The following is a 22,764-nucleotide window of genomic DNA, read 5'->3' as shown; positions in this document are numbered from 1 at the left end:
GCAGCTGGCTGGCATCTCCTCTGACTCTGTCCTTCTTCCTCCCAGCATTCTCAGCCTGGCTGTCCCTCCTATACTTTTCGCCTGGCTACTGGCCAATCAGCATTTTATTAAACCAATTTGAGTGACAAATCTTTACAGTGTACAAAGGGAGTACTCCACAGCAATTCTCTGATTGACTACTTGTATAATACTCTGCTGTTTGGGGCAGAGCTAAGACAGATTAAAATAAAGCAACCGTAGATAGCTGGGAATGGAAGTGGCATTACTTCTTAGGGAAGAGCACATCAGTTGATTGTCCAGTGGCAAATGGTCAACCCTGAAAACATACATACAGGTAGCATTATGTGGACTGAACATGATATACATATACACATACATATATATATATATATATATATGTATGTATATATATACACACACACACATATATGCGATAACAATTAGTAAAAAAAAAAATAACAACAACAAAGGCCATGAATTTGAAAGAGAATATGGAGGGATATATGGGAGGATGTAGAGGGATGAAAGGGAAGAGAGAAATGTAATTAAATTATATTTTCAAAAAAAAAAGAAAAAAACAAGATAACAATTGTTTTCATACTCAGTATTACTGATTTAGTTAAAGTCGTTCACTTTATCTTTATCTAATCCCATGTACCATAAGAACATTTACTGAAACCCTTTTTATGATTAAAAAATATTCTAAAACAATGGTAAAGCTTGAGGGGCTGTTTGAATGTTCCTCTTATTTTCTTTCTAAGTCAAGATATAACATTTGAAATACAAAAAGGACATGAGAACATAAAAAGTTACTATGCAAACCACTTTTCTGCTGAAGTTCATTGAATATTTTCCCAACTGAGAGCTAAGACTCATCCAAATATTGGGAATCTGTGACAGCAGAACTTCCAACAAGAGGACACAGTGGAATGTATGGAGGGCTATTGAGGGCCAGCCTCAATGTCCTCCCAGGGTTCAGTGGAAAGGCTACAGCCAACTTAAGACTCAAAAGATCTGAGGACAAAAAATCTCTCACTCCATGTTTTTTCTTGCCAACTTTTTTTATTCTTTTCTGCTGCAGAGTCTTTCAGTTTATATACACACACAAAACAAAGGCAGTTCTCTGGTAATCGAAAAGTTACTGTTGTTCGAATCTAGATGGTCTTTTGTTTATTTGTTTTGTTTTGTTTTGTTTTTCAAGACAGGGTTTCTCAACTTAGCTTTGGACCCTGCCCTGGAACTCAGTCTGTGTAAACCAGGCTGGCTTTGAACTCACAGAGATCCTCCTGACTCTGCCTCCTGAGTGCTTGGACTAAGGGTGTGTGCCACCACCTCCCAGCTTCTAGATGGTCTTTTAATAAAAAACCCAGAGCTAGATATCAGGGTGAAAACTGAAAGATCAGAGAAGCAGAACAGCCAGCCACTGGCTCTTACCTCTACGAAATCCTCAGCCTCAAGAGAGTGAGTTCCTGTTTCCTCACGCCTTATATACCTTTCTCTGCCCTGCCATATTACTTCCTGGGATTAAAGGCATGTGTATTTCCCAAGAAAAGACATGAGATCTCAAAGGTGTGTGACTTCACTGCCTGACCTCTGTGTCTAATCTAGTGGCTGGCTCTGTCCTCTGATCCTCAGGCAAGTTTACCAGGGTACACAGTATATCACCACAATTATAGAGCTAGCATTTCTTCTCAGGAACAAGAGGCAGATAGGAGCTGTCCCAAGTGACACCATCAGCACTTTTCTGCTTCTGGGGAGGCGTGGCCAGAAAGATGCTGGACAGTGCTGAGAAGCAGAAAGGCTGATTTAATAGGGTTCTCCATTCTGAGGGAGTTCATGCATGATGCTTCATTCATAGGTGTGTATAATTAAAGTAGGGGTTAATGATAAATAAATGTGCAACGGTTTACATCTATCACCTAAGCAGTTAGAATGAGGGGGATTAATAGCTTTTTAGGGTAGAGCAGGGAGGTCAGCTGAGGTTAGCACTTTCCCAAGTCAGCTGCAGGAGAATTTAGGACACTCAATCTCCATAATCAGAAGGGACCAGGAATCAAATGAGCTTGGACATTCCTTTCTCTCTGAAGGTCCCAAATGTGATCTATTTGAAAGATCCTTTCCTGACCACGTGTCCTGCTGAATGGGAGATAATTGCAGGGAGCTGGCTTCTAATGTATGTCTCAGGGAATGGAGTGGAGATTAGGCTGTGGGAATCAAGTTTATTGACTTTGAATTCTCTCACTGGAGGTCCCACAGAATGGAGGGGATGTCACCCAATATACCAGCACATAGGAGAACTTGTGCCCAGTAAATGGTCAAAACACTGCTATGCCATGGGAATAAATCCCAAATTTGTAATATATGGGGAAAAGCTTATGGCTTTACACAAGAAATCTATAGCAAGAAACAGCCAAACCACTCAAAAGGCAATAATGCCAATATGCTTTGTGTTTTTTATTTAAATCCTCCATCAGAACCCTTGGCTCTGATGGGTTGGCCTTTTTATGATGGCTGAATTTCTCACTGCATAATCCTGTGGCCCCCAGCAGGAATGGATACTTAGTGCAGCATTCTCTGATTCCAGAGAATTTATTCTTGTCTATATTGAGTTATAACAAGCAAATTCTGTGACTGGAAGTTCCTGATTAATGAAGATTTCTGATTAAATGATTTTTTTAAACTAATAATTCCAGGAAATTTTATTTAGAATGCAGAGACAGCAGGAATGCACACAGGAAGAATCTAAGCAAAGATGTGGTTTCAAAAGTCCAGGCTCAGCTTGGGTTGTGGGGAAGATTTGGGACTTAGGTTACATCACAGAGGTGATTCTGTGTAGACATAGTAGGGCTGGGCTGTTTGTCATACACCAAAAGGTGATGCCTGACAAGGTAGATAATAACTTTCCAGACATCACTGGGCAAGTTTCCCAGGTCAGACAAGGACACAGCTGTGGGGCAGTACAGGTGTGAGGTGTTATCAGCCGACACTTACAGAAACTGCTACATCTACCCACTCAGTACAATTTATTGTAAATGTGATTATGAATTTATTGTTAAATAAATATGAATTCTTCATCACAATCTACCACACTGTAAAAAACAAATCTAATGCCATAGAAATTTCTTCTTCTTTTGGTTGTGAGCTTTAGCTATTTAATCTATTTATTTATTTATTTGAATTTCTCCTCTGTTGACATATAGGACACATTCAGGGCTAAATAACATTAAACAAGTGTAAGTTAAAATATAGATAAATAAAATGAAGACTAGTGGGCAACAGCAGAGACTCACTTGGTTTCTGATAAGGCTGGTTTCAGGGGATCAAGCAATGTCCTTGGTCTAATGTCCTTCCTTATTTTTTCTCTCCTTGGAAGATACAACTAATGCTTGCTTGATGCGTTTTTCTAAGTTACTAACTGAAGCAGCAGGGTATTTCTCCATGACCATCCTTAGATGAATGTTTGAAGAATCGGTCTTATTTGGTTGGTCAAATTTAGAATTAAAGATGTTTAGAATTTCAAGATGTTGAAACTCTGCCAATTTTGTGAGCCATGGAGATAAGTTTAGTTCCATTTGAACTATATAGATAAAACTTCACCCTCATTCAATGGTCTACCTGACATTTCTACTTTGAACTCTTGGAGGCATCTCAAATTAATCTAGTTTAAATGCCTGTCTTGAAGACTGCTCCCTCTAGTGTTCTCTCACTCTGAATTTTCAGTGAACAATTCTATCTCTTTGCTTATTCAAGTCATGAGTCACATTTCTATGTCTAGTTCATTATCTCCATTCTAGACTAGCTGGAATAATAGCTCACATATTCAAATCAGTTATCACTGCTTCCACTCAGGATCCCTCTCACATCTACAGAGAAATCAGAATGACTTTTTGAAAATGCTGTATTGTATTTGTTTGCTTAGAATTTCTTAATGGCTTCTGAATATGCTCAGAACAAAATCTAAGCTCTTCACCGGAGTTTCCAAATGCTCACATGCTCTGGCTCTACCTCCTCCCGTCTCTGCATACCCTGCCTTGCTCACTTTGCTCGGCCCATATTGGCCTTCTTTTGGATTCTTTGCCGATTCTGTTCCTCCCACATAGAAGACTATCTCAACCTTGTTGATTCCTCATCATCTGAAATATCACTCCAACATCACCTACTTGGAGAACCTTTCTCTTTTACAATTTCTTAGCTGTTTATCTTACATTACTTTACTTATGACTCTTGATAATGTCTGTTTTATTACTTTCTAACTGTATTTTGAGTTTAAGGTTGGCACTATTTTTGTTCAGTGCTTTTTATCCAGTGTCTACTACAATGCCTTGAACATAGGGTACATTTGATTGTACTGAATGAATAAATTAGTGATATAAAGGGAAGAAGACAGCTATAAGAAGAATAAAAAAAGCAGTATAAGAGCTGTTTTTCCTTTATAATGCTGATTAAGACTAGCCATAACTGTAGATAATCAATCATTAATGAATATGTAATTGCTCAGTCATACATACCTTCTGCAAAACTCTAAATAATGCCAAGGTCAGCTCAGTCCCTTCCTTCAAAGAACATATAATCTTGATTATTAATGGAAGCTTATTCATGGAAAAGAATGCAGTCAATATTAAAACTAAGTAATGACAGGATGGAACAATCTGAGACCTGTCACAGTCAGTGTACAACTGCTAATTGTGTGATTTGAATGATCAGGATTTTGGAGATTTGAGGAAGGAAACTTTTGGAGTCAGCAGGAAGCCTTCCTGGAGCAGACTGTTCTATCAGTGTGTTCTTCCTCTACTGACCCATATTCACCCTTATAGTAGAAAGATACCTGTACAACTGGCCTTATTTTCATAGCTAGACCTCAAGGATAATTCTCAAGCAGTATCTCCTGGTATCCAAGAGCAGTTGATCTTTCTTGAGAACATAGTCTTTCTACAGTTACTTACCAGAGGAGAAAAGAATAAAAACCCAAACAGTAACTGAGCAGCCACCAGCCTACTAAGAACCACACCCACTGTTTCAAGTAAAGCCAAGGGAGATAATTACGATCTTATTTTAAGGTAAAAAATGGTTTTTACCATCTGTTTAGACACAGATTTTTAAGTGAAATAATCATTACCAAAGTTATTTTTAGGGTTGGACCATAAAAACCTAAGGATAGAATTAGTAGTTTGGACTAGATATCATATTATTGAGTACTCAATGAAAATATACCAATAAGAAAAATTCAATTTCTTTAGAAAAATGACCATAACAATGGCTTCCAAGAAAATAGTTCATTTTTATATAAAATAAATGGCTAATCTTGTTTTCTTTGATTTTTTTGTTCATAAATTTGTTAGTGTCATTGAGTTTATACTAACTGACTGTTTGAGTTGTATACTGGGTATTTCCAAACAAACTTTTTGTTTGTTTGTTTTTTTGAGACAAGGTTTCTCTGTGTAGTTTTGGTGCTTGTCCTGGATCTCACTCTGTAGACCAGGCTGGCCTTGAACTCACAGAGATCCTCCTGGCTCTGTCTCCCGAGTGCTGGGATTAAAGGCAGGAACCACTACCACCCAGCAACACACAAATTTTGAAAAAAATATTTGGTAATTTGGTTGTGAGCCTAGCCTTTAATGGCTGAACCATCTCTCCATTCTGTTTTCAATTTTGAAAAAATTATTTTACTGCTATATATTTATGTATACAGTGATTGGTTTCAGAAATACATTTTCATTCACATTTACCGTGTACTTTGACCTTTCTCACTTCCAATCCCTTTTCCTCAATCACCCTCTCCTTAATTCCCCTCCCCCTTCTCTGTCTCCTTCCTTTTCCCAGATATTTACACTACTACTTTATGCTATGTATGCATATATTTATATATTTAAGGTATTTTATGCATAAAATCTAGGATTCACATATGAGAAAGAATGTGGTATTTGTCTTTCTGATCTAGCTTATTTTTCTGACTTTACTCTTTCCATCTATTATCCTGAAGATAGCATTACTGCATTCTTTCATATGACTTAAAAATCCATTATGCATTTATAACACAATATATTTTCTTTGTCCATTTGTTTACTGATAGATACCTCATGATAGCCAGCTTCCAGAATCAGTCTGCATGTTCACATTCTCTTTTGTAAAACCACAGACAGGCAGAGGCGGCTTTCAAGTGAGGGCCAAGGATGGGACCAACAAAGGAGGAGGATAATAGCGCCTACTCTGAGGGAGATACTATCTGGAAACATGAGTTTAATGTATTCATCTTTCTATTTTATAGATGTCAGTTTCCCTTGCATTGTGAGGGAACACTGCAGGAACAAGTAGGACCATATAACACAGGGTTTTCAGGAGACGGCATTACTCCGTCACTAGACCAAAACAAGGAAAATGGGTTTAATATTTAGAAGGTAGAGTCTTCTGAGTGTTGTACTAATTTTGTGGAGTGAAGAAGAGGAAGAAACCATATGGAGCAGGAACACAGAACGCCTTGTCCCCAGAGGGAGTAGTAACTGGGGGTGGGGTGTAAGACTTAGTTTGTAAGTAGACTTTGGTTCCTTTAACACATACCTGTGTCTACTGACTTTGGATGGTCAGCCCAGTGCTCTTTGATGGTACGTTTCATAAAGCCTCCTTTTAGGGAATCGTGGCTCTTTAGGAAATAAATTCTCTGAACATCTCAAATCCTTCACAGGTTCAATCTGGAAAGATTGAGAAATGTCATGCTCATGGTAGGAAGGGTTGTGAAACTGGTTACTAGTGCTAGTATTAGATGTTTAGCCCTGAATGTCTCAGAGAGATGACTCAGAGTGAGGTGTCAGAGTTGTTACAGTCATTCAAATGGTCAAGTGATGCAGTAATCATCGACAAAATCAGCAAAACTGGGATCAGTGGTAGACTAGACGCTACGAGAGTGTAGCAAACAGCTGTTGGACTTTTTTTTTTTTTGACTGAGGATGATGTCTTAAAAATAACACATACTTTAATTCATTTGGTAATTAAGACTGAAATTATTTTGTAAGTAGTTTGCTAGACGTCACGGGTATGATATAATTTTATTTACTTTTAAAAATTCTATTTGTCTTTGTGTGTGCGTGTATGGGTCTATATGAGTGTACATGTACACCTTTCTGTGAACATACAAGGCCAGAAGAGGGTATCACATAAAGTATCCTCTTATATATATCATTTTCATCTATTCCTCTGAGCCACAGTTTCTTCTTGAACCCAGGTGCTTGCTTTTGGGGAGAGGCTTAAAGCCGCAAGCCTCTGCAGCCCCTAAGAGCTGGAATTACAGGAGTCTGGAAGGAAACTGGGCTTATCTCACAGGTACTGGGATCCATATCTTTATCCTTATGATTTCAGTGAAAGAATTCATAACCACTGATCCATCATTCAAGCTCCAAATTTTACTTCCCAAATCAACTCTGTAAGGCAGATATCACAATCACCCCATTTTAGAGAGGATCAGTAAATTTGGCCATTTTTGAAAAGGTTGTTCAGTCCCAAAAGGATTGAACACAGATTTAGTCTTCTCACTGTGGAAAGCCAATATGCATCATGAAAATCAGCTAAAAACCTATTCTTCACAAAAAAATTCTTGATAGATAAGAAATAATATGTTTCTCAGGACTAACAGTTTTTATTTATTTATTTTTTTTATCAGATGTCTAGGATGTTTCGACGTTCTTCTGGAGTGGGTCGATTTATCAAGTCCCATGTGATCAAGATTAGGTATGTAGACCTGATCTGTCATTTCAAGCCAATAACGCAGAGGTGGCACGTTTAACTGACATGGCTGCTCAGCCAGCCTGAGAATCATTTTAGCAAAGAGATTTCATAAAATTTAAGCAACACGAATTAAGCTGTCTGACCATTTCAATGACTTCTTAGTCACAGTAGGAAGATAGAAGGCACTTCAAAGGAGACTCACTGCTATTAGGTAAGAAACACTACACAGAAAGGAGAGGAAATGAGATGGTTCTACTAACACCAACCTGCCCCCGTCAAGAAGGAGCAAAATAGAACAGAATGTAGGACCTTTTCATTTTCCTTTCTTTACGTCTCTGTAACCATCACTGTCCCTTCCTATGGAATATTTTTCCTTAATATGAACAATTTTTTGTTGTTTTTAAAAAACATCTTTTTGTTTTAGTACTTTGGCAAAATGTAATATATGTAAATTAAACATGGAGTTATTATCAGAGACTAAGATCTATCTTTTTTTTTTTTTTACATTTTTAAAAATCCTGTGCATATATGGGCATGTGCATCAGCCAGAATGCCCATGGAAGTCAGAGGACAACTTGTAGGAGTCAGTTCTCTACTTCCACCATGTGGATTCCAAGGATCAAACTCAGATAATTAGGTTTGGGGGCAAGCACCTTTACCTGCTGAGCCATCTCACTAGCTTCTGTGTGTGTTTTAGTATGATGTTTAAAAGGCCTAGATTTCACACTGAGATAGATGGATAGATGATAGATAGGTGATAATTAGACAGATGATGAGAGATAGATATGGAGATTATAGATTATAGATAGAGAGAAAAAGAGATAGAGAGTTGATAGATAGATAGATAGATAGATAGATAGATAGATAGATAGATAGATAGATAGGCAAACAGACAGACAGACAGACAGATAGATAGATATGATAGGGGGTTGATAGAGATGATAGGTGGATAATAGAAAGGATATGTATGGTTGTTTAACTTCTGAGTGATAGTCTTTTTTCATCTTTTTCTTTTTGTCTCCTTTCTTCTTTTATTTGTATAAAATACCAAAATATCAGTGTTTTTGTACAATATTTATTGCATTTCCGTAGGTCAACTCAAAGAGTCAAAAGTGGGGGCAAAAAAGTGGATGCCAGTGGGCATTATAGTATTGCATTGCCACAAGATCTTCTACTTCTGCCTCAGACAAGAGAAGCATGAAACCTTGGCAGTAAGGGACATCATTTCTGACCACATCCCTCTGGCCAGAATACATGAGAGAGTTTCAGTAAACATCAGGATAGGTTAGAAATGCGGTATAGTTCTGTGCTCAGGAGGCTAATGACCTCAGCTATCTTACCACTTTCATTCAAAATGCCTTAAAAAGCTAATTCTTTAAGTGAGTACAAAGTGTGGTTTCATGAGTACCTCACAAGACTCTCTGAACCGAGGAAAAGTGAGAATAATCTTAGTATTTCTACCGTGTTGCTTTCCCTTCTACAGTGCTTGCCACACTCATTATCATTATGTACGCTATCTTGTTCCCTTTATCTGGATGTAATGCTAAGTCTCCTGTGCATAAATACCCATCAACAATGTTTCTTTTAATTCATGGAGATCACAGAGATGGAATTATTTCTCTATTTTGCTCCAGTCCAGATGAACAGGGTGTGAACATTCTTATGGTGCTCATGTTTCGATACCCATCTACTGATAGTGTTGAACGAATCAAGAAAAAAATTGAAACAACTTTATATCAAAGTCTGAAGATCAAGCAGTTGCCTTTGACTATATATAAACCATCATTTAGCCTCACACGTAAGTATTTTGTTGTTGTTCGCCATTTTTCCAATTTTCTTTGACTGCAGTCTCCTGTATTTGTCAGAAGAATGTGGTTCATGTATTTTCCCATTTTACAAATTCACTACTAATAAACGTATCAATGGGCCTAGAGAAATGACTGAGCATTTAAGAATACTTTCTGTTCTTGCAAAGGATACAGGTTCAGCTCCAAGCATCCACATGACAGAACACAATTACCTGTAAGCCAAGTTCCAAGGTAACTGATAACTTTCTGACATCTGTGGGCTCCTGTATGTACATGGTAAATGCATGCATGCATGTGCATGCTCACACACAAAATAAAAGCATATCAGTGTGGAAGAAAACTAAATTAAAAATTCCCTGTGAGATAAAATTTAGAATTACACTTTTTTCTAAACTTATGAGAGCTTTTGACAAAATTTCTAAGTTTTTTAACCAAACGATATTGGATATTTTAAAATGCATCAAAGGCTAGGCATTATTTTCAACATTTTACATGGGGAGCTTGACATTAAACAAGGCCCTGAGACATGAATCAGCAAAAATAACCAGAATTAAACAGAGACATTAAGAGCCTCATAATCCTTTATGGGTTCATTTTGAGGGATTTTTGTTTGTTTGGTTTTTTTTGAGACTTTTTACCTATTAATGTGAGTGTGTATGTGCCTGTGTGAGTTCATGTGCACATGTGTGAAGATGCCAGTGGAGGCCTGAAGAGGATGCCTGATCCCTTGGTGTTGGAATTACAGGCAGATGTGGATGCTGAAATGCCCCTGGTCTTCTGCAAGAACATCAAGTCCTCTTGACTACTGAATTCTCTATAGCCCCATGAGTTACATTTTATAGCAAAGAAACAAACATGTATGAAGAATGATTCTGAAATAAGAGAGACATAAACTATAAAAAGGTCCTCTGACTTATTTCTAACTTCAAAATATTTTCATTATTTCCCTGTTACTCTCAAAAGAAAAGAAAATATCAGGAAAGTCCTAGTTTTCCCCCAAAGCAGAAGAAAATGAAGTTCAAATAGTTTATGAAATTAAAATGAGAAGTACCTTAGAGCTAGTTAGAATCCATGCCAAGAGGGATTCTATTGTTCTCTGCCAAAATAGAATACTGCTTCAAATAAAATGCTGTCTTAAATGGTGTTTTAAGATGCAAGAACTGGACTTGTTTCTTTTTCCTTTACCTCCTTAGTCTGTTTCTGCATCTCAGGAAAGCAGGCCTTCCAGATTCTTTGCTTTATCTCATTAACTTCTAAGTTTAGTTACTTTTGATTTTATATAAAAGAGGGAAGGGCTTGTAGATCCTTCATGGACATCTTTAAGTCAAATCTTTCCATATATTTCATAGGTAGTTAGAAATAATGATGATCACATTACTTATTATAGATTATTTTGATTGTTAAAATATTTCACTCCAAAAGAAAATAGGACATATTCATTATTCTGTAAAGAGGATTCTCAGAGAAAATCTTGATTATTGATAATAAAGCTATTACCAAGTCATGATCACATACTTAAAGTAAAATATAAACCATAAACGTTTACTGCATTATTAAATCACAGAATGTCTTATGGTTTTCAAAAGTACTTTTGGCTTTGGTTATACACAATGACATTTTTAACATACAGGGTATTTTGATACCCAAATAAGCATATTTTAAGACAATGCTTGATATTAAATATTCATTTGCATATATTTCCTTCTGTTACATACATACCATTCATTTAAAAAAAAAATCTCTGGGAAATCCTTAGCAGGGATTGGGGCTTACATTCCTATTTGGACTTTCATAACAGAACAGAATACTCCAAAGTATGTTGTTTGGCGTGGAGAGTTTTGAACTAAAGTAAATAAATCTAAAGGGCCTTCAAAGATAGTCGTTTCTGGATCTCACACTCCCTAATTTTCTCTCTTCTGCTCCAAGGCAAGCAACTAGAATCCCTCTTTCCTAAAGCAGCTACTGAGAGTTTGACCCATGTACCTTTCTGTGAAGAACAGGTCATAGAGAACTCTCTAACCCTAAACAACAGTAGATTACAAGACTCCCTTTCCAGAAGAACCATGTCTGGGAAAGGAGGAAAGCTTCCTGGAGGATATGGGAATGGGGGGTGGGCTGGGGGAGGGCGAGGGAGGGGGTGGGAGGAAGGAGGACAGGGGAATCCATGGCTGATATGTAAAATTAAATCAAATTATAAAATTAAAAAAAAAATGATCAGACAGGGTCTGCCTACACTGGATCACTACCTAGTCTCTGGCTACTTCTCTACAGGCATAGCTGTGGGGTAAGAGTTGTAAATGGGTGGGGTCTTTAGACAGGTTATAAGTGAAGTAGCTACATGCACTTCTCTTAGTGCCGAGTCACAAACTTCTTAGACACTTCAATATGAGATAGGGTCTCAGGTAGAAGTCAGCAAGGTCCATGGACAGAATTCCTAATTCTTGTTAGATTAGGGCCTTCCTTGACATTGGGCCCTGAGGGTCTAACTTCATCACTGACCGTTGGGAATACAGACAAAGGACACTGAGGGACAACATCAGTTGTGATGGAAATTGGAGGCCACTTCCTTGACTTTGACTACAGCCCCGTAAAGAAAGCCATTGGCACATTTACCCTTGCTCCTTCATTCCTAATTGTTTTACTTATTCATAAAAGAAAAATCATAAAGTAAGATGCTCTGAGTTTATTTTCAAATGAAATTCTATTATTTGAAGCAATGATTATGTCAGAGTATTATAATATATTACTTGGTTATGAAAATTTCGAAGTCCTCCTGAATTATGGATACTTCAGATAGTTAGCAATGCTGTTCATGAACATGTAAACAAAATAGTCCAGGAAAAGGACTGTGTTGTCATATCAACTAACTTCTATTCTTTTCTTACAGCTATTGACAGCAAAAAGATGAGAAATCTTCTCAATAGTCGTAAGTTCCAAAATCCACAATTAACTGTTTATTTTTTAATAAAGAGAATGGATAAGAATCACAAAAGAGTTAGTACAGATCACAAGATTTTCCATTTCTTTTTATACTTTCATAAATAAAGTACTTAGTCTTATCATTTTTGTTTTTAATATTTCCCATATTAGGTGTATATCAATGTGATTTTAGTCTTTATACTCTATACATGTTGTGTAATACTTTAGATGATGTATTAATATTTTAAAAATATTTTTAATATTCTCTCATAATTCAAGAAAGGACCAAGTTGAAGTTTTTATTTTTACTTTTTAAGGTTTTAAGGTGTTTTTAAAAAGTTTTTAAGGTTTTCACCCTGCTTCACCCTATCACACTTGCATATATTTTGAGTTTTGTAAGCAAACATGTGCCTATTATCAATGTTGTAAGAACACTTACAAGTGTTTTTAAAGGTTGGTTTGAAGTTTGATCAGTTGAAGATATCAGGGAATAAGAGTTTTTCTAAACTGCTCTTATAGAGTAGTTTTCATTTTAGAAAAAGAAAAATATCATTTAAAATTAGTAAAATACATGAAAGATAATAAATCAATTCTTGTCACACGAAGGGCAAACCATGACCTATATTCAATGTTGGGCTGTCTCTCAACAGTAAAATACTATATTGGCTTGGATGTGGAATCTCCTAATGTTACATCCCACTCTGCCACTCACCAGCTAGGTGATGTACAGCAACTTGTGTCCCTCTCCAAGACTTGTGTCCCTCTCCAAGGCCGGGTTTTCTCATCTAAAAAGTATCTAGACATTTTTGATGTTTAGAAATAACCTATATGTTGATAAAAAATAAATGACAAAATGAGTCTAGGATGGTCATCAGGATAATAAAAATCCTTTTCTGTACTTCAATTACATGCTGACATGGTCAGATTACCACAAAAATATCTCACATCAGGGACTCAATCTACCATAGAGATTTCTTTCCCCAGCCTAATTATTTCTTAACAGGTATTGGGCACACCAGATTGGTCAGTTTATTGTATATTTCTTGACTTAGACATTCCAAGAGACTTACAAAATTTAAGACCACCGGGGTTCACATTAGTTTCTGATCTGTGAACTTGCCCCAACTCCATCCCTCTCCCTCAAAGGATGCTAAGTTACCACATACACATTTGATGTCCCCTTGACAGAACACTTGCTCAGTCTAGCTGGCTGCACTTTCCAACTTTCAAATCTATTCTGCACCCAATAAAGCTGTTTCTGTTTTTGCTTCTATTTCTAAGCTCATTTATTATTTTTGACTCATATTATCGATCTATATTATTTGTTTGTGAGAGGGTTACTGTGTTGTGTAGCCCTGGCTGGCTAAATACTGACAAAATTCCAGTAGAGGCATCTCGAATACTGGGATTACAAATATATGTGTCCATATGTTTTATAGAGAGACAGAAGTTGATTTTTGAACTAAATGCCTAAGCATATTGGTAAATATTTCTCAACCTCAGGGTAATAAATACTATATATACATATACATGCATATATACATATACATACATATATACATACACACACATATATACATATATGCACACACACACATACACACACACACACACACACACATATATATATATATATATATATATACACACACACATGCCAGTGACTGTTAAGAATGGGTTAAAGAGTTATTGAGCAAAGGGTTTTCTTGGTAACTTCCCTAAATATAAGTCATGATACTTTCCTCTGTTGTCATGAGAACAAACTACTATGTGTTTCTTTTTCAGGATGTGGGATAAGGATGTCCTCTTCAAACATGCCGTTGCCAGCATCCTCTACTACTGAACGAATTGTCCAAGGAAGGGAAACGGCTATGGAAGGGGAGTGGCCATGGCAGGCCAGCCTACAGCTCATAGGGGCTGGCCATCAGTGTGGAGCCACGCTCATCAGCAACACATGGCTGCTCACGGCAGCTCACTGTTTCTGGAAGTAAGTTGACAGGGCTTTTGTATGTTTCCTAGTCCTCTTTTGTCAATGATTGAATGCAAGGGAACGGCTCAGTCTCACCAGCTTGTCCTCTGGTCTGTACCTTCTCTGAGCTCTACATGCGTGCTTGGTTTGTATCATTGTGATTCTAGTGCTGTCTTTCCCATAATATTACAGGTTATTTGCCGTGAAAAAACTACAATACTTGTCTTCAACATACTCAAGGAGAAAAGTTAGCCACTTCTGTTCTGCTCCCTAATAATTAATTGACTTCCCACTGTCAGTATCCAGTATTATTTGATTACAAAGAAAATAAAAAGGCTTCGAAATCTGTTTTGAAGCACTCCCTTCTCAATGCATTATCCAGGAAACCCCAAGGGAATGCATGACTCAGAAGGTGTGGAGAGGTGTCACTCTGCCCTCATAGCATGGAATTTTGGTCATGTATAGATAGCATAGTGTGAGCTCTCAGCTTAGCTTTTGTGGTTGTTGCTCTCAAAATCCAGACATACATAGACTCTCAAGAGTACCTGGAGATTGAATTGCATAATCTTTTCTCCCTTGGGAATTACCATCAGCATAGAGAGAATCTTAAAAGACAGGAGGGTCTCTGAATAAAGGTTCTTTGCTTGCACAATGCCACTGTCTATATGTCCTCCCAAAGCAGCTTTTCCCTGGTGCTTCTAGGAAGCTTTTTTATCATTCTTTTAAGGGCAGCAACAGAATAAATCCAAGACACTTCACCAGTCTCTACATAGACAAGGTGTAAAATGAGAATGACCTAATGAATTTACAGTTATCTGTTCCTCCCTCAATGAAGAAGAGACTCACTATTGCATATCTATGAATCCCAAAGCAACTAGTACTGTGTCTTCATGATGAACACAAGTCCCACTTGCTTGTTAAGACTTTCTGAGGCTAGGCGGTGGTGGCACATGCTTTTAATCCCAGCACTCAGGAAGCAGAGCCAGGTGGATCTCTGTGAGTTCAAGACCAGCCTGATCTACAGAGGGATATCCAGAACAGGCACCAAAGCTACATAGAGAAACGCTGTCTTGAAAAACCAAATTAAAAAAAAAAAAAGACTTTCTGACACATTCAAGTCCTTATAGTCTCTCAACATTTGTTTTTCTGTTTTGGTAAAAGTGTTAATTCACTTTAGTTTACAATTGTCCTCTGTTTATATAAAGTAACAATTACAATCAGAATGCCAGATTAATATTAGCAATGGATATAAACACTCCCTTCAATGAGTCTAGTGCAGTTTCTGGAGGTGGACATAGGAACTGGATGTTGAAGTGGGTAAAGTAAAGATTGTTATTGACCTTAATAAGGTAATTTTTCATAGTGTGGTAAGAAAAAGTAATTGAAGGAACAAGTGCAGCAACTTTAAAAACTCCTTTTAAGGAGTGTATAAATGAGAGATGGCAAAGAAATTTGGAAGTTAATGGCAATTATGAAGTCAAAGAAAGACTTTTTAATGTGGCAAATAGAGCATATTTGATATTGATAGGAGAAATTCAAAGAGCTGGATAAGGTGATGATCCTGAAGAAAAGGGATTATATTTTCAGAGTGCCATAATTTTGTATATTGTATACTTGAAATACTATTTAGAAAATGAATAAAGGGATATTTTGAAGATAATATAGAAGTTATCCAAATAGTTTTCATATTTTAATAAATGAATTTTTGTATAGAAATAATATTTTTTAAAATGGTGTTTAAGTACAATCCCAGTGCTTCATATCCAGGAAAGTTTACTCCAGTCTTTTTTTTTTTTTTTCCGAGACAGGGTTTCTCCGTGTAGCTTTGCGCCTTTCCTGGAACTCACTTGGTAGCCCAGGCTGGCCTCGAACTCACAGAGATCCGCCTGGCTCTGCCTCCCGAGTGCTGGGATTAAAGGCGTGCGCCACCACCGCCCGGCAGTTTACTCCAGTCTTAAAGAAACAATGTGAGTCAGAAAAAGTTTTTGACAAGATGTAGGAAGACAAAATGTAGCAAGGCCTGAGTATCTCTTAGTGTCCTTATTCACAAAGCAGGGTGTTTAGGCCTGTTGTGAGTCTCGATGATACACAAAAGGATGATCCTTCTATTTTGTTGTCCACAACTGTGATCTACTTAACTCCTGGAGTCATGTTAGTCATTATCTCCCCTAGAATTCTAGGTATCAAATGAAGGTTCTTGTCCTAGTGTGCCTACATCGAACAAATTTTCCATTAATAAATAAATAAATAAATAGATGAGAGAAGAACTCTCTTTCTGCTCCTTGCTCTGTCTGGTCATCCCTGGGAAGTCTAGTGCACTTTGAAAATGTTTGATCTTAAAAGTTGATGATTCAGGGAAGGGGGAATGGTGTACTTATATGATAATCTCAAAATACAAAATAAATACTTTTTCTAAAATAAGAAAGAAAGGAAGGAAGGGAAGAAGAGCTTTGACTTCAGAGCAGGCAATATAGAATGTAATGTTCATGGGCTGGAGAGATGGCTCTGTGGTTAAGAAAATATTCTACTCTCAAAGAGGACCCAAGTTCCATCCCCAGCAGACATAATAAGTGTGAAACAATTGCCTGTGACCCCAAGCTCCAGCAGATCAGATGCCTCTTGCCCCCACTGACACCTGTATTCATGTACACATAGCCTCACACAGGCAAACACAAAAAAATCATTTCAGAAAAAAAAAAGTCGATGATTCACCAACATAATAATCCCTTAAAAATGAGGAAATTTCTTTTCTGAATTCTCCTCTGTGATTTCCTTCTACCCAACTTCCCTTGACTGGGTCAATTTCTGGTTCCTGTATATGTTTAATCATTTGTGATGCGAATAATTCGAGAACTGAAATGGACTTTGGGGAAGAATTATGGCAGGTAAGAGCTGATTGGGCTGGATGGAGTTTGTGACATAACCCTGAAAAAGAAAAAACCATCTATGTGAAAGAAGATCTGGTAAGAGCAGGAGGGAACAGACTACAGCAAAGGGCTGTGTGAGCCTGGCTTCCAGTAAGAACAGCTTAGCCCTTGACTGTCAGGAAGGGGTGTGGGCCTGGGTGGAGAAACAATTCTGTGCATACGAGGAAGGGCACAGTGGACACATTCTGCTCAGCCTCGAAGATCACAGTAAACAAGAACCAACAAGTAAGTTGTCAAATCAGGATGGGTGTTTTGACGCAGAGGGAACTTCTCTGTTAGTACGTTCATTATCGAAAAGAGAGCAAATTAGTTTCTGCATAAATCACTGAAATCAAAGAGTGAGAGCCCAATGAACTCTAACAAGGCACAACTTTGAATTTTGAAAACTGATCATGCTAATTGATTGAAAAATTATGTACAATTATTTTGTTTAACCATAGGATACCCCTTTCTCACAGTAGCACCAACTGTTGATTCTTCCACCATAGGAATTCTTCAAGAGCTTAATTCTAAAAGTCGGGTAGAAGTATGATTTTGATCTTTTTTTTTTTTTAAGAAGGTAATGAGAACCATCACAAATATTACCTTTAATTTCCTGTAGAAACAGAGACCCAAGTAAGTGGATTGCTACTTTTGGTACAACTATAACACCACCTGCAGTGAAACGAAGTGTTGGCAAGATTATCATCCATGAAAATTATCACAGAGAAAGCAACGAAAACGACATTGCTCTGGCCCAGCTCACCACCCGTGTAGAGTTTTCAAATGTGGTTCAGAGAGTCTGCCTCCCAGATTCGTCTATGAAACTGCCACCGAAAACAAGTGTGTTTGTCACGGGATTTGGGTCTATTGTAGATGATGGTGAGTAGTTCCACCCTATTTTTTTTGATACAAAAATATTTTCATAAAAATATTGGTGCAGGGGAAACATATCTTTTTGCACAAGCAAAAGGTTATGAGTTAGGGTCCACAACATCCACATGTAAGCCAACTGTGTGCCTCAAACCTGTAATCAATGAATTCAGTGTTAAGTGAGAAAACCTAAAACTCAGTCTCAAAACATTTGCTGACAGTGATTGAAGAAAGCAGTGACCAGCAGCCCCTATCCTCCACATGCATGTACATAGATACACACTTGTGCACATATTCATATGTGCACACATACAAACACATACTCACACAAATGCTACGACCCACACACATACACATACATACACACAGATGATGATGATGATGATGATGATGATGATGATGATGATGATGGTGATGATGATGATGATATTGATAATGATGGCAAAGCTCTTACGTGTGTGGTCCTTGGTGGAATGGGGTGCTGAATGTTGAAAAGTAAATGAAATAACCTTGTCTCAGAGTTCACAACTGAAAGAGTAGTAAGAAAGGACAGAAATTAATAAAGAAGAAAAGAGTACATTAGATAATATAATAAAGGACACATACTGGAGTAGCTATAAACAAATTGTATACTTCCTTGGTGTAAATCCTTTTGATCAGCATATATTTTAAATCTCGTTCTTGATGTTGTCTTTTCCTTATTTTTCCCTTATCCTCGCTTTAGAAATTTTTAAAGATATCAAGTCTAAGAATTTCATAAATTGAAAATCAAACCTTAAGAATTCTAAGTACTAATTTGCTACACACAGAGAGATAAATCAAATACTTAAAAGTGACACATTTAATGTTCAATGAAGAATCTACTGATGATGCCATGTATGGTGACACACGCCTTTAATCCTAGCACTGGGAGGTAGCAGCAGGCAGATCTCTGAGTTCAAGGGCAGCCTAGTCTACAGATCGAGTTCCAGAACAGCCAGGGCTACACAGAGAAAACCCCTGTCTTGAACCCCATCCCCCCAAAAAAGAGTACACTGAAGGAAGTAAGAGACAGGACACATGCTAAAACACTTAGACTAGCTCTTTGAATGTATAGTTTTGTTATGAAAACTTTTCACATATATCTCATATATATCCAACTAGACTTTCAAAGAGTTTATTATGAATTTCATTTTCACTAACTAACTAATGTTTATTCACCCCTAGGTCACCCAAACCCCAAGCTACTTCCTATCTGTGTTCAACCATGCAGCATCCTCCACTCCTAGCCCTTATCACCACTCTGCTGTCAGACAGCTGGCACAAGTTCACCCAATTTACTTTCTATGTTGTGAAATGCCTTAAATAACACACTACCAGTGACACCAGGAAGAATGCTTCTCTGTGTTGTGTCTTGGTTTCTCCTTTGATATTAGCTGAAAAAAAAACAGCAAATTTATTTATCATGCAACTTGAACTAGATCAGTGTGATTGATCTCTCTGAGCATCCAGTGAAGAGTGCAGAGTGTATCCTCATGGAAACTCTTGTATACATATAATATCTGCATGTAGTTTTAAAGGATGCTTTGGGAGAACCACTAATATGATACAGTTCTGAGGCTTGTATGTTTGATTTCTTTCATGCAGACACTTAGGATAGAGCAGATACAATTCAGCAAAAACCAATATTAATAAAATACTTGTGCTTTGGCTCCTGGGTATACACAGTTTACCTCTAGTCTGTAGCAGAGGCACAGTCATATTTAAATAGCACATTATTTCTTTGCTTATTTATCTGTGTGTATGTAATAGGACCTACACAAAATAAACTCCGGCAAGCCAGGGTGGAAACCATAGGCACTGATGTGTGTAACAGAAAGGATGTGTATGACGGCCTGATAACTCCAGGGATGCTGTGCGCTGGATTCATGGAAGGAAAAGTAGATGCATGTAAGGTAAGTCGAAAGTTGAAGTCAATCTTTCTAAAGAAGTTTCTATTGGCTCTTTCTGAGCTTAGCATATACTAGTAGGACAACTGTATTGAGTGTTTAATGTGCACAGACCCAAAGTACAGCCCCTTTAGAACAGCATTTTATTGTTATATTATTGTTTATACTTATTATTTTCTTATATTATTATTGATTTTCAATGTAGCAAGATATATGCAGAACTATATAATTTTCCCTATTCTACACTTCAGGAAAATAAACTCAGTTGTCCCCTCTTTTGGCCCACACAATTACTTTATGCTTCATTATTCTTTTTCCTTCCTTATTTGAGATGAGGGATGGGAGTGGAACATTGAGACAAGAGTCTCATATAGCAGTACAGGTTAGCCTCAAACTTGCTATGTACCTGAGGATGACCTTAAACTCTTAACCTTCTTTTCTCTACCACCCAAATTCTGAGGTTATAAGAGTGCACCACCATGCTTGACTTCCATTGTTATTTTCTCTAAATCAAGCCCCAAAGACAGAGAACCACTCCTCTGAATAACTCGTTTTCTTGGAACCTCTTGACCAACAACTACAAGGCAGGTTTCCCTCGGCAGGAATTGAGGGTTTTTGTTAGATAGTGTATGGCTCTTGGGGGAACACTTTCACCTATATTATGAACTTAATTATGTGTGGGCATGCATGCATGTGTGTGCATGTGTGTGAGCTTATAATATAATACATTATAAAATGATGTATTTTCCTGTGGCTTTTTAAACATCTTTGGTGTTATTTATCCCGCCTTCCTGTCTCTCCCTCTGTGTTATCCTCCTTTTCCTCCTCTCCAATTAAGTTCCTCCTCCCCATTTGCCCATTTCCTTTTTGATAACACCTATGCCCTATCATCTTCTTCAGAGCTAGATCGCCCACCCCCCACCCACAGTGGTCCCTTTCTACTGCCCTGGCTTCTGTGGTTACTCAGATCTCAAGATTCATGGCTAAGATCCACAAAGAGAACATGTGGTGTTTTCCTTTTGGAGTTTGAGCTACTTCACTAGCATATTTTCCAGTTCCATCCATCTAATAGCAAGTTTCATGATTTTGTGTTTCCTTATTGCTGAACAGAATTCTGTTGTACTACATTTTTATTATCCATTAATCAGTAGAAAGGCATCTAGTCTGCTTCCATTTTCTAGCTATTGTGAGTAGAATGGTAAAAAGAACAATTTGTACATGCCTTTTTCCTGTTTTTCTAGTATATATTTTACTTATTTCTGCTCTGTACTTCATTTCCTTCTGTTTTCCAACTTTGACCTTAGTTTGTTCGTTTTTTCCCCCTTTTCAAGGAGTAATGTTATATTTAATTGAGATTGTTATTTGTTTCTGATCTAGCCATTCCACACTGTAAGTTTCCTTATGCATCTATTTTTCCTGCATCTCATAATTTTTGGGGGATACTGTTTCAATTTTTGTCTCAGAGTATTTTCTTTTGTATTTCTCTTGTGGCTCACTGGTTGTCTAGAAGTATATTTTTCCCATATTTGTGAATTTGTACAGATTTTCCATTTATTGACTTGTAGTTTCAAGCCACTCTTGTTCAAGGGAGAGCTCTGTAAGTCACCTCTTCTCTACAGCCCACTCCCCCTTCTCCACTCAAGTTTCTGCTCTCACTGGCCTTTCGGGGAGAGTTCACAGTGGCTCTGACTGAGTCTCTTACTTACATTTACCTTGCAACTAACTGGTTTTGTTTTATTATTGTTGTTCAGCTGTCTTGCGAGGAAATCTCTAGCTAGATGCCTCCAGCTAGAACCCTATTTGTGGCTTGGCTATATAATATTTGGAAAGAATGTCTATGCCGACTGTCTCTATTTCTCACTTCCTTCTAATGCTTTCAACCATCATGTACTGGATTTTCCCTATTATTTTTTTCCAAATATTCCTCCCTAATGACTCACCAGTGACATCAATGTTAAATTCTAATAGGCATCTTTGACATTGTTCTTGTTTTTAAAAGCCCATTAACAGCATTTACTAATGCTTACTACCTTCTTTCTTGAAGCATTGTCTTCTCTCAAGTCTTCAATGATTTCCAGACCATTTTCCTCTTCATGCCCCGTATCAAGTTGCTGATTGAATCCGCTGGATTTTTACTTTTGTTGTAATTTCTGTTTCACCGGTTCTGTACTGTTCTTCCTGCTCTCTTCTTTCTGCTCGCCACATAGCTTCCATCTCCTCACTAGTCATCTCATTTTCACTCTTGTACTTCTTTAGTGCGTTTGTCAGATAAACGTCAGCAATATTTATAATAATATGCTGCTCTAGCTATGTCAAGTGGCTCATTAAAATATTTCCGTCGCTGTTTTTTGTTCTTAAAAATACAAAACAAAGCTTTCTAAATGAAGTCTGTAATTCCTGCCCCCATCTGCCAGTCTCCTCACACCTCTGATCCCATCCTCCTGCCATTTTTTCACTCCCCAATTCCATCTTTTTTATCCTTGTATATGCTAGATTCTTTCACACCACGGAGCATTTGTGAAAATGCTCCTTCTGTCTAGAATGCAATACATTGCCACTTCCCGATGCACAACCAACCCCTCTACCTTCTCATACCAACACCATTACATTCCCAAGGGCTGTACTGGGAGGGTACACCCTGAACA

The 22,764-nt window shown here is 37.5% G+C and overlaps 1 protein-coding gene across 1 annotated transcript in view; it reads left to right on the top strand.

Moving 5' to 3' along the window:
- LOC131920423 (transmembrane protease serine 11F) overlaps positions 1-22,764 on the top strand; it is a 33,850-nt gene that overhangs the window by 9,770 nt on the left and 1,316 nt on the right. The window contains exons 4-9 of the mRNA XM_059274756.1: positions 7,652-7,719; positions 9,351-9,514; positions 12,412-12,450; positions 14,229-14,430; positions 17,941-18,200; positions 19,983-20,125. Coding sequence (XP_059130739.1) covers positions 7,652-7,719; positions 9,351-9,514; positions 12,412-12,450; positions 14,229-14,430; positions 17,941-18,200; positions 19,983-20,125 — 876 coding nt within the window. The remainder of the gene's footprint in view (positions 1-7,651; positions 7,720-9,350; positions 9,515-12,411; positions 12,451-14,228; positions 14,431-17,940; positions 18,201-19,982; positions 20,126-22,764) is intronic.

Source organism: Peromyscus eremicus, chromosome 10 (assembly GCF_949786415.1).
Source record: "Peromyscus eremicus chromosome 10, PerEre_H2_v1, whole genome shotgun sequence".
NCBI lineage: Eukaryota > Metazoa > Chordata > Mammalia > Rodentia > Cricetidae > Peromyscus > Peromyscus eremicus.
Note: the sequence above shows the minus strand (reverse complement) of the source record. Positions and strands in the feature narration are given on the sequence as shown.